Source organism: Polyodon spathula, chromosome 27, assembly GCF_017654505.1.
Source record: "Polyodon spathula isolate WHYD16114869_AA chromosome 27, ASM1765450v1, whole genome shotgun sequence".
Taxonomy (NCBI): domain Eukaryota; kingdom Metazoa; phylum Chordata; class Actinopteri; order Acipenseriformes; family Polyodontidae; genus Polyodon; species Polyodon spathula.
Window position 1 is genome coordinate 7,500,823 of NC_054560.1, and position 13,265 is coordinate 7,514,087.

General features: G+C 41.9%; 1 protein-coding gene across 9 annotated transcripts in view; it reads left to right on the forward strand.

Annotated features, from left to right (window-relative positions):
• The first annotated feature begins 1,885 nt into the window (after positions 1-1,885).
• The window catches only part of LOC121301418 (phosphatidylinositol 4-phosphate 5-kinase type-1 gamma-like), a 28,302-nt gene continuing 16,922 nt past the window's right edge, over positions 1,886-13,265 (forward strand). For 5 of the 9 annotated variants that reach the window (XR_005947617.1, XM_041230799.1, XM_041230802.1 and 2 more), the window contains exon 1: positions 1,887-2,301. Coding sequence is in view for 5 of the 9 variants with exons in the window: in XM_041230799.1 (XP_041086733.1) it covers positions 2,169-2,301 (133 nt within the window). In the remaining 4 variants the exon portion in view is untranslated. Of the gene's footprint in view, positions 2,302-13,265 lie in introns of all 9 variants that reach the window. The other 4 variants (XR_005947616.1, XR_005947618.1, XR_005947619.1 and 1 more) reach the window with 1 other exon arrangement.

Consider the following 13,265-nt stretch of genomic DNA (forward strand, 5'->3'; position numbering starts at 1 on the left):
CTGTTATCCAGGATATTGTCATTTGCATCACCTTGCCAGGTTATATCAATTCAACTGAATGCGTTCCTGTGACCATACGAGATAGGTAGGCGGGAGGCTGGCGTTAACTGTTTGAGCGCCAGGGGCCAGGATTCAGATGCAATTGGAATAGCACGAGAATTTTGCTGTTGTTGATAGTTGCATTAGTAGCAGCAATATTATCAATCGAATACGTTTAATTTAAAGATTGTATTCCTAGTAAATGACCTGACATGGACTGTGTTTTCATAAAGGACTTGCATTGATTGATTTCCTGGATTCCTGTTCCTGTTAAACCTGGGAATCAGTTCTTGCTTTGCTCTGCTCCCCTGCTGTGACCGCCTGGCAGCTGATGTCATAGGCAGCAAATACAAAAGACCTGTTTTGCTACAATCTTGATAGCTACCAGGATGTTCCTCATTCAAACACAGTGCGTCTGATTACAGCACCCTCACTTCTAACAAAAAGAGGCTTTCCTTCCCGAACAGTCATTCTTAGAAGCTGATGTTTAGTTCAGAACGCTGCAGCCTGCATATAGAGATGCACTGCTGCGTGACTCTGCCACAGCAAAGCAGGGAAGCGCAAGACTGGCCCGGTAAACATAGGGAATCGTGGTTAGCACTTGTACAGCAATTCAATGGGAAGGGGAGGCGCGCATAAGAAAAGCATGCAGAACATTGCAGGGAAACAGTGACAAGCACCAATCTTGCAAATGTTTTGTTCACCTTATATAAGCCTGAACTTTAAATAGCAGCACGTAGGTGTTCCCAATTTAATGTTATCAGTGTAATAAAAAAAAAAAAAAAAAAAAGATCAATGCATAGTATAACCACGGGGAAAGCATGCAAAGTTACTGAGGGGCTTCACAGCTGCGCCTGCAGCTGGAACGACCACGAGATAACTAAACGAACTGGCTAGCCAACATGACGACATGAGAGCGGTACAAATGGGTAAACATATTGTAGCATGCATATGATTGCGGGACACAGTTTTTGAGACCTCCGCTGTTTGTTTTTATAAACACTTTCCCTAACAAAGGCATGTAAAACATCAATACATGTTGATTGAAAGAAAACACTGATTCAATTTACTGAGATCGGAGTTGACAAACTCTTGCACTATCTGGTTGGAAAGAGTAACTATTGTTGGCACAGGTGCGTTTACAGCCAGGCTTAATGGGAAACTAGCTTGGACTGCTCTCTAGTGGACAATTACGGTATTGTTTTCATCAACAAGGTGAACTTCTGCACTAACACTGGTCAGCAACGGCGTACACAGCTACTAGAATGTAAAAGTGAAAGACTGGAGCTTTCACTGCCGGTATTTAGCGCCAGTGCCACTGTCACTAACCCCCCTTTAATGCTTGCAATTTGAAAGCAAGAACTGGAGTGAGTCGAAACTGACCATTAAAGGAAAATTATAAGCATATTGATGGTTTACATTCTGGTTTATAACTGGCTATTAATGCTACCACTGCAAGGGCATTTGATATTGAAGCTTTCAGCCAGTGGAAAATCAATATGTAAGTTTATATCCCCTTAGCTGCAACCACACTGTGCTGTTTGGAAGAATGGAGGCTGCAGGACCACACTGTCGTTTAAATTAATATATCTTCGATTGAAGGTACTGTGCAATGATTCACACAGTACACATACTGCGATGCATACAGTAGAAACGAATGGTTAGTTTGCAAAACCGCAGCAAAGATGAATTTATTTGAAGTTGTGATTCTTGTAAAAAAAAAAAAAAAAAAAAATTAAAAATCGATGTTCACAAATGACATCATCGTCATGCAAATTTGTTGCCCGGTTGCGTCACTGTTGGTTCAGGCATACCCAAGACTTCATGACGTGGAGCTCATGGGGTGCTCTGTTAACCAGGTCGGAGCGGAGACGCAAACAGAGGCAGCCGGTTTGCTGGCTCGGCTCTTGGCTGCGCGCTGCTCCTGACTGTATAATAAATAAGACAAGCAATAGCAGCTGAGCGGCTTGCATGCCAGTCCGTTTGTAATCCTCATCATTCATCGCATATCCGTCACCGAATAATAATAATATAAATAGCAAGTCATTTATTTATCTATTTTTGGAGACCATCGTGTTGTTGTATTTCAACGGGGGTCGGTCGCCCTCTTCCTAATCTCGGGATCCCGAATGGAAGCGGCGGCGGCGGCGGAGGGAGCGGCGAGCCCGGCCGAGGCCGGGGAAGCGAACCCCTCAGCCGGGGCAGTGGCGTTTGACGATACGGAAACTGTTATCTTTACGATGGATACCTCCTGGGAGACAGGTAAGTGCTTTCATAATTAAATTCATAGGCATTTTACACGCATCACAATTTTCAGATCATTGTAAGGTTGTTGACGCGAGATTTGCTATAGATGAAAAACACTGGGCAGGCTAATACTGTGTGTGTGTGTGTGTGTCTGTGTGAGTGTGATATCTATCTATCTATCTATCTATCTATCTATATCTATATATATATATATATATATATATATATATATATATATATATATATATATATATATATATATATATATCGTTGTTAATAATTGTTATGTCATGATATTATTACGTTGGTAGGTTTATGGGATTAAAGTGATCTGCCCCTAGCCTACCATTTTGCAAGCTTTACACAGCGGTGAGACATATTTTTGCGTGGTTGGTTACATATCTAGCACAGTTTAACACAGATAAAAGGCATTGCATAGTCGCTGACCTTTCAATTTGAACGGTCAGTTATGTTCCATTCACACCGGTGTAGACGCAAGCAGCTCTGGTGTGTGTGTGTTTGGGGTTTGCTCTAGTTTATGTAAGCACTGGGTTTATTGATTCATATACAGAACAAACCGCTTCAGGCGTGGTGGCGATGGGATGTCTGATGTAGTGTTTTTATCCCAAGGTTTGAAACAGATTTGATCAGGAGAAAAAACAGAGCATATTAAAACATGTTCTAAATGTGTTTATATCCATGTGTCAATACAGACAGTGGCATTATTTTGTATACAGTAATTCTAATAAAAAACATATGGTGTTGCAGACATACACCGTACTGTATTTAGTTCTGCATTTAACCCAGTCTGTAGTATTTTGTATTTCACCTGCACTCTCAAACCCTGATGTAACTATCAACACTGTTATCTGCTCTTTAGCTGCCCCCATATCAAATTGCACTGTGTTTCGTATTTGCTCTGATTAGGACCGAAGTGACTGTATTTTGTATCTTGCTCTTAATTGTACTGTAATTCTCTATGTATTTTTTGTATTCAACTATGTCACCCTGGGTAAGGGTGCCTGCTAAGAAATCAATAATAATAAAATATGAGCTTAATAAAATAAGTACATTATTTAAAGTATTCTGTTGTTAATTACTGCCAGTGCAATGATATCCAAACCCCCTCTCAAGGTTGCATGAGTTGTAATTTCCATACCAATGAGTAAGTAAATGCAGCACCCTGGTCATTGCTTCTATATATATACACACATATACACACACTTGATTTCCTTGAGATAGTTCAACTTGCTCCACCAGCACTGCTGTCTTAGTTGCATTGGTTCTCTCTTTCTACCCAGCTGTTTATTTATGCTCGTTCAATGCTTCTTGCATGCTCATGAAACACCTTGTGAGCAGTTTGCCCTGCAGTACTCGGACAGTATGGAGCGACTTAAGCAGTGCTTCCATAGGGAATCTGACAGGATAGTGCGTTTGTGTGGTTTTTGCACAAAAGGTGACGAGAATAAACCTGAGGTGATATTTGAATGCAGATCCAGACTTTTCAGCATTCAGCAGCTGTGTGACTGAGCTCTGCAACCATGCTGTGTAATTAAGAGGCTGTGTTAACAGGGGCGCAGCAGTTCGTGATATGCTGCACTGACGCTGTGTATTGTGCTGCAGTAAGAAAAGCAGCACGCAGCTCATAGAACATCGCGTGTATAGTGATACGTGTTGATGGCAACCTGCATATCGAGATCAGTGTATCGTTGCACCCCTCTGTGTTACTGTGTTGGTATTGGTGATCCAAGCATGTCTCAGACAAAGCCCCTGTTCTACAAACCACTCCAGGGCAGGGCGTCGGAAAAGCTTTTCTATAAATGGGGACAGTCGGTCAATGCTGCCGTGTATTTGATCTATCCTTATTTATTTGTGTTGTTACAATGTTGACTTTGAAAAGCCTCTTGCGATGAAACCTCCTGTTTGCCAGGTTGGAAATGAGATGCAGGAGAGCTGTACCAACACACTTCTAAAAGCAAACGGGCAGCAAGCGTGTGAAGAATTAAACGCTCGCTGCCTATGCAAATTCCTTCAGCTTACAAGGGGAACAGAAGTGCTGAGCGGTTCCACCTCTGAGTGCACAGAGACAGCGAACACTCAACTCTCTTCATTTGTTAAGAAGAGATTGATTAGCTACATAGGTAACAAGCTCTGGTGCATCGTCTTATAGTAAAACCAGGCATGGATCAAACAGCTGTGCAATGGGAGTCTTATTTCCATCCCTGGGGCAACCCCACCCTGACAGATCTGCTGTGGATGTGTAAAAGGATACAGGCTGGTTAGAAACATGGTCGCCCAGCGCAGCTTGCTTGGACAGTGGAAAGGAGGCGCAGTATAAGAGGACACTGCTGCTTTAAATTGTGTGGTTCCTGTTTTCTCAATTTTTAACTCCTTGAGAGTGACATCCTGTTGCTGGCAGTGACCCAGGGAAGGGGAGCGCTCTGCAGCAAGGAAGCTTCAGACCTGCAGAGCTGCTGCAGCTGCTGCCTCCGTCATTAACCCTTTATTACTGTAGCTGTTTGAATCAAGCCCGAGAGAGGGCTGCTGTTTTATGTATCTCTTCTGATGCATGTGTTTGTTGTTTTTGTTTTCTCTTTACTGATACAAACCAGTAATACCATTGTCCTCAAAGTTAATTAGAAACAGCATTCCTGATAGGCTTTTGGAAAAATCCACTGGACGCAAACAGAACAATCCCCAGGAAATGATTGGGAATCATTTCTACAAAGTGTAGGTCAGGGAGGGGAATAAGATTACTATTCACAACAGTTTCGCCCGTTCCAGGTTTTAAGATGAGCTTGATTAGCACCAGCGTATAGGTAACCTCGGGTGTGCCTTATTCAATTTCCTAGTAAAACCAGGAACGGATCAAACCAATATGCAGTGGGAGTCTTATTTCCACGCCTGAAGGTGAAGGACAAACCCAGCCAGGGTCGTGCACCCCTTCTTGTGTGAAGCAGATCCGACACTGCAGCAAGAAAAAAAAAGTTACAACCACAAGTGTAGATATAATATTAAGTGTAGATTTACAGTCTCATTTTACTAAAGTGCAGTACACCTGTCCCCCTTTATGCATGCTTTGTAGTAATGTTTAAAGCATCTTTCATGCTCTTCTTTTCTTGGCACCTGTATGGTGTTTACATGTCTGTAAGGAATGTAATTTGATGTCTGCAAACTAGTGCATTCTGTACCATGGGTTCTTTAGTAAGGTTCCATTGATTTGGTTCCGATATTCAAAGGTTGCACACCTGTAGCGTAAACATTGATCGTTCGACACCGCACATGCGGCACCTAGTTTTAAACAGAAATCAGATCGTTATCAGTTACCTAATTCTCTTGGGGGGATCTCAGGTACGGAGATGGCCTGTCATCAGGAGAGGATTCAGGTAAGCTTGTCTCATTCACACTAATAAAGTCCTGTCTTATATATCCTGCCTAACTCTGTGTGTAGCTTTGCAAACTCTGCTTCTGCTGTATTTACTAGCAATGGCTAACCTCTATCAATTTCTTGCAGTGTGTTATAATGTTGATCCAGACAGCAAGGTCAAAATGTACCCCAGCTTATCAATTCCTTGTTCCCACGTCCTCCTGGTTGGCTGAGTAGATAAACATGTTCCCACATCTGCAGCTGGGCTCCAGTGTTCATTGTTTAGCCTTTGTTGACCCCTGCATGTCTACCTAGTCATACGTTTTGTTTGTTTTTACCTGCTCTTGCCATCCTCCGCTCTCATCTGTCTGTCTCACAAGCAGAAACCTGTGGCACAGCAACGCCACTGTCACCCTGAAATCTGCTGAGTGTAATTGGGGATTGATCTGTTTCATAAAGCTGATCATTTAGTGGCAGTTATAGATTAATTAACTACAGCTTTGAGAGAAACCAGTTACCAGCAAGCTAATAGCAAACCTCACGCAAAGACAAAGAGCACAGGAATGGATGTTGGTCATCTTTTCAGTCGTGCTTCCAAACACAGCACACACAGCACAGAGCAAAATAGTTCTGCTTAAGGTTCAATTTTACAGCTTTTTTTTTTTAATAAGGATGGAAATAAGACTCCCATTCAATTGCAGTTTGATCCATTCCTGGTTTTACTATGAGTTTAATAAGACGCACCTGAGCTTGTTATGTGTACGCTGTAGCAGAGCTACTCAACCCTCGTCCTGGAGGGCTGCTGCCATTCTTGGTTTTTGTTCTAACTGTACACTAAATTGATTAACTGGACTAATTAAGCTTCTAATAAGCACTTAATTGTTCCAATTAAATAATTTAGAGAACAAAAGCCAGGAGCAAATCAAGCTCCTAGTAAAACCTGGAATGGTTGACACTGCTTTGCAATTGGAAAACAAGTCCACGATCAGAAGTATGTAAATGTTGCGAATCAGAGTGAATATAAGAGCCCGTGACCATTCACGACTCACATTCAGAAGTGATTCTCCTCACTGACCCCTCTGTGTCTCTCAAGCCGGAGGTGTCGCTGTCTGCCTAGTTTTGCTCACTTGGCTCTTTGCCTTTGTGTGGGTGCCTCTCTGCTGCCATGCTGCCGCCGCCCCTGCCTTAGTCCTGACAGATAACTGACACTCATGTTGTAAAAAGGCTTAAGTTAATTTGGGTCGAGTGACGTCAGAACAAGATTCCTCGTCTCCCAGCTATTAATCTTGAATTGACTAGGCTGGGAGGCAGTTTACGCAAAATCCCCTCCACTGCAGTTTCACATGCCTTGAGATTTTCTTAAATGTTTTTTAAATAGAAATGAAAAAGCAGCTTCTAGACAGCGCACTGGTGTTTTTCCCTCCAGGGCTCCGATTTGACTCACGCAATTCATCATTCCTACACAATACTGTATTCATTAGCAAGGGTGTTTAGTGGTTTGAGTCCTCGCACGGGGTGTCTTCAGTTTAAATCTGGACCTGATTCCAGCTCAGTTTTTGGTGCCCCAACAAAATAAGTTGCATCCCACTATTGTACGCTCGTAGGTGCTGCAGCGTGAGGACGATTGCTTTGCTCCACCTCATTGCGTTGAGCTTGGTCTGCCTCGAGCGATCGCACTGGCTTCTAATGTATCGATTATATTTACAGAATACACACACACACACACTGCAATCTAATCTCTTTAGTTCCCCTTTAGGTGAGAGAAAAACAAGGCTTTTTTCTCTCTGTTTTGACGCTTTCTGTTTTTCCTTTTTACTTAAGCATACTTAACCCTTCACTCATCAGTCCCTAGTTGAGTGACCAATAGCTGTTGTTGTGAGTGTGTGCAGATTATATAACCATGTACAAAGATTAAGTACAGTGTATTTGGTACTGTGTGTATCCTTTTAGAGTTAATGTATTTTGTCTTTAAATGTTTCTATTAGTGTGCGCTGGATTGACAGCAGATATATTTGTCCACAATACATGAATAGCACATGTCAAACAAGCTTCTTTATGTACCCTGCTACTGGAGGCAATACCCTTTCTTTAAAAGGGATGAGGGGGCAGTTCAGTCTCCATGCCTCAAGCCTGCCCTGCACTAGAGGGAGCACCCTTTCTCTTAGAGGGTGAGGGAGAGAGCAGTCCCCTCACACCTGTTCTTTGACCTCAAACAAAGGCTAACACGCACAGACACTGCACTGCACAATCCAATGTAAACCCTGGAAATGTGTGCTTTTTTTTTTTTTTTTGTCAAAGCAGTTTCTGCCGCAGTGTGTCTTAAAACAAAACGATGGTATTGCACTGAGGGCATGTGATTAGCAAAAATAAAGAAATGAAAAAACAACATTTAAACCAGCCTAGCGTGCACTCCAATAAGCACATGCTCTATATTGTTGTAGGACTCGTTGAGTTGACATCACAGCGAGGCCTGGGCAGAAGTGACATTGCTGTCACATGGCCTGATCTTTAGAGTTTACACCCTCCTTATTGAAAGCGTCAGGGTTGTAGCTCTGCAGGAAATGTAGCGCTGCATAAAAAAACCCAGCAACAGGACAATTTTGGATGTTTTAATAATGTTTTGGGGTTTTGTTTTTTTTTACCAGTTGTGTCACTTTTTGCAGGTAGCTTAGTGTAATTCGACTCAACAGGCACGTTAGCATTGCAGAACAGAAAAAAACAAGATTCGTGAAAGGAGTGTTTTCTGCAGTGCAGACCTTATTTCCAGTCTTAACTGATGGAGCTAATCGCAGTACACATTGATATAGATTATAAGAGAAAGTTTTGATTCTTTTTTTTTCATTACTTTGAAGGATCAGATCTAAGAGATATATATATAGATAGATAGATAGATATAATGAGCCTTAAAACCCAAGCTGTTTTCTTTCCTTTTATTGCACAGATCCTGATAGACAGCATGGCTATGGCTTCCATTCTCCTCATGGTGCTGTTGCACCAGCACACTTTCATTAGCAGCTGATTCTTGAGAACACAGGGTCGTAAGTAACTATGGCTCCAGACTACAGCAGTATAAAGGGACAGCACTATAGTAGTGATAGTTGTGAACCCCAGTGCTGGATGGCCACTCATTTAGACATACAAATGTATTTAAAAAGTTTTCAAACCTTTTGCGAGTCTGTGGTATGAAGGTATGAAGGTGGCATTTTAATTGTTTGTTCTTGATCTGCATGTATTATTCATCCTATAGCTCGGGGAGGGTTGTGAATAGAACATTTGAATAAATAATAAGAAGACTCTAAAGAAAGCATGGGTGTTGTCAGTTTGGAACTGCCAGAAACTCATTTAAAAAACTTAAATAAAACACGCCACGCCTCATGACCTTTTTAAAAGGCTAATGTTGTGCATTTCCTTGTAGCCACAGACTGGGGAACATACAAATAAATGGGCAAATAAGTGCTCATGCTGTCAGATCTATTTATTATTTTACTGGTTTTATCCCCTTAAGGTACACAGTATCTTCTTAAAATGCATTTCAGAGTGACTCAAGAATCACGAGGAGGAAACGGACAAGTTGAACGAGCAGATCCAACCCGTCAGTGCATTTTAACCCTGTTTCGTGCACTTCGCTGCAACAGTAGGAAATATTTTATTTGTGGGGTGCGATATGCCTTGTACCGTAAAGAGTTATGAGCGTCGGTGTGCAAGTTGTCTGCTTTTCTGTGTTTGTTTCAAAGATCTATTTTTTTGCTCTTTACAAATAAGCCCATATATGTACAGTGCAGTGCATTTCTGAACAAAGAAGAAAAAAAAACCTCTTCCCTCTCAAGTGCGCGAGAGCTTAACATACCGGAGAGCGTGGCGTAGCGTTTCTTTAATCGCTGCCCTCGGGGGTAGAAGCTGTTTTTAGCTCCCAGCCTGAAGGGACTGGCTGCTGTCACCCGCTGAGGCAGGAAGGTCCCAAGCCTGGGCTGAACCAACGACAGTGTGGGCTGTCCTGGAAGGCAAACCCACCTGCACGCTGCAGCAATGGGAGAAGCCTAGAGCCAGTTAAGACTTAAATTCTGCTACCGTGAGTCATACATAGGGGGTGCTGTTGCCTACACCAGTATAGCTACTGTATATACCCAACTCGAAATTAAAAAAACATTCACTGCAAAGCAAGGCAATGCCAGGGAGTAGGCTACTGCAGTGGGTCATAAATAGGTATTGCAGTATAGGGATGGACATACTGGAAGACTCCCATTGCACAGCAGTTTGATCCAGTCATTTTTTCCATCCCTGCAAAGTCTTAAGTCTTACTGTTGTTTAATTTGCCCTGTGTCTCTAGGGCTGCTCCCATCCTCGTGTTCTTTTTAGAAAGTCGTTTCTGTGTTTGCAGTAGGGAGTTGTGATGATTCTAGAGGATGAGATTTATGTTGTGTGATTACAAGGGGAGGTAGGGTGGTGTTGTTATTAGTCACCTAGCTTCTTTTTAATATGGCATTGACCCATATATATAATCAGAGGTGGAAATAAGACTGGTTTCACCGATTCCAGCTTTACATGTGAGCCCCAGTGTTTAAGTAACAAGCTGAGTCTGATTTAAACTCCTAGCAAAACCAGGAATGGATCAGACCGCTATGCAATGGGAGTTTCAACGAATGAACGATCAGAAACACAAATAATAAATCCTTAATTATGTGAGGTTGAACAGACTGGGCGGGGGGGTTTGGGGGCACAGATTCCTTTCCTGGTGAAGCGATTAAATGAGCCGTCTCATAATCAGCTGATTCCTCGTTCCCATGCTCTGTGGACTGAAACGCTCTGTTTTTATAACCCTTCTGATCCCAGGGTGTTTGATTTATAGAGGCCTTCAACTAGTCCTTTTAAATACCTTGCAGTGGTAAGTAACATGAACTTAATGACCAGTGCAAGCGTTTAACTTAAATTTATATAATCGTATAATTATGTAGTATCTCCACATTTACAAGTCCTTGAATGTCTTTGGGTGCCTGATCTGTACTTCTGCTGCTGTGCAACAGGAGTCTAATTTCCATCCCTGCATTATACTGTCTGAAAGGGTTTGAAATATCCCACCGGGTAATGCATTTCCAATAAAAAATAAATGCATGTCAATGCTTAGCTGAATGATAAAGCTTCCAGTGCTGCAAATTTTTTTTTTTTAAATGTTGTTTTCTTGTTTATTTGATCCAGTGTTCATTTCTGTTGCTGCTCCTGTTGCCGTGTAAGATAAACAGTGCTGGGGACCCATAGCTGCACTTCAAAGTCCTTCAGATGTATATTGTTTTGTCGAAATGGAAAATGCAAGGAGGTGATCTTGTGCTGTAGCCTCCCACGCTGGGCATCTGTATGCATACCAGCTAGCACTTCACAGCTATGAAGTGGGACACGGCTAGATTAGGATTCATAGCGCATTGTGACTTTTGTTTACAGACTTCTCGAATTTGTACTGTTTCTTGCTGTAATCCTATATCTGGCACTGGTGTTGCTATACTGTGACCTAAATACATGCCTGGAACTGGGCAGCGAGACACGATCACTGTGCAGATATTTCAGGGAATTTAATGAATGAATGCAACTGTGCAGTAGCATGCACAATCCGCCATTTCAGCTTCAAATAACATTGTCTACAGTATCCTTAGAAAAACTTTGGTCCTGTGTTGACAACAATACATAACAAGGTCATTGCAAATCATAAGGTAGCAAGTAAAATGACGTCTAGTGACGCTGTTTTCAAAAGATAACTTAAATGGAAGGATTTGGGGAAAAGGTGGTATTGGGAAATGAATAATTATGATGTTCTAGCTTTGACATGACTGGAGTGATGCCCTCAGTTCAAACGGAAGCCTGGTGTTTCCAGTTCTGTGCATTTTTAAGCTGCAAGTTCCCGGCGGTTTCTGTTTGGGGATGGCTCTGCTGTTTCTGTGTCTTGTTTTGTGAAAGAACACATGTAAGCAAGCTCCTGTCCTCCTTTCACAGCCTGCCTTGTATTCTGCTGTGCGCTGGACTTTTTCTGCCTTTTTGTTCGATTTTATCAACTTTGACTAAGTGGAAGAGTTCAGGAGGGGGTTAAGTGTGATCAGTATGGGAACACGATGAGGTTAATCAACACATAGGGGTCTGTTTTCAGTCATCTAAACAGTGCCATATCATAACAACTCTGCTCTAAAATGTATTGCGTTGTGTTTTTGTGTTTGTGTGATGTTAAGGCTACTGTATAAATCACCCCTGAAAAAAGTCACAATTACAAGGTGCTGGAGTATTTAGTAGGGGTGTAACGATTCATTGTGTATTGATGAATCGTGACACTTTCTTTACATTGTGTATTATATTGTGATAGAGGTATCTGTTTTGTATCGCGACACAAGACTGAAAGCACAGCGTAACTCATTGTAGTTCACCACGTAGCTCTTGAATGAAGAACAAGTGCGTTTTATAGTTGGTATGAATACACACTCTCCCTAACTTATTTAACTTGTGTTTTTAATTAGAACAGTCAGTTTGATCTTATGCATCATACAAGTAGCTGTCAGGACGATTACATGTATCATGATTCATATCATGTCGTGACCTGCACATCATGATACATATCATATCGTGACATTGGTGTATCGTTGCACCCCTAGTAGTTGGTTCTGCAACTGTTTTAGATCATTACAAATAGACCCCACAGTCATGGTTTCAGTTTCTGGTATTAAAGACTGGTATAACCCATTAAAGCTGGCTCTCCTGGTTTCCCCACTGTAAGAAATGGGCACCAGCAAAATGAGTGTCTGTGCCAGGGCTGGAAATAAAGATCCATTCCTGCAAAGTCTTATTGTTTAGCAAGACACACTTGTTACCTAATGCACACTGTGGCTAATCAAGCTCACAGTAAAACCTGGAATGGGTGAAAGTGCTATGCAGTAGGAGTCTCATTCCCATCCCTTGTCTGTGCCATTGGGATGTTGTGCGCTGTGGTTGAACACTAAGCTACAGTGCTGTGTCCCAGCCAGTGTATGACCATCACTAATCTAGTATTCATCGGCCCAGGAGCATGACTGTACGAGACCCAGTGGCTGATGAAATGAGCGGGCAGAGGGAGGGGATCGATTTTTGGCAAGCACTGGAAGCAAAAATATGCACCCATCAACAAAACCTGCTCCTACTAAAGAAACAACCTGTTTTTATCACACAGCATCCCACACTTCTAGTGCATGCACCAGCTTTCAGCTGTGGTATCATTTTTAGTAATTTTTTCTCCCATCTCCTTTCTGATGTATTGTGCAGGTGGGTGAAATCAATTAATGCGATTTTGTGTATTTGCTGTTTTTCTGTGATTTATTTATTTGAAATCGTGAGCACAATTTTAATTGGAGTGTTCTAATTGTATCTGCTAAAAGGAAGACATTGTTTTATATTTGGTTTCATTGTATTTTTTTTTTTGGTTTGTTTTTGAAGTTTGGTGTATGTCGTGGAAGCGCCTGTGCCGTTGACAAATGTATTAAACATTTTTAAAAAGTTGAATACGTCTACAGAGCCTCATTCCCATTGGAGAACTGCTTAACTAACTGTCACCAGTAATGACCTGCACAAGCCAGTAGTGCAAAGAAGAACCAAGCCAGGGATAGAA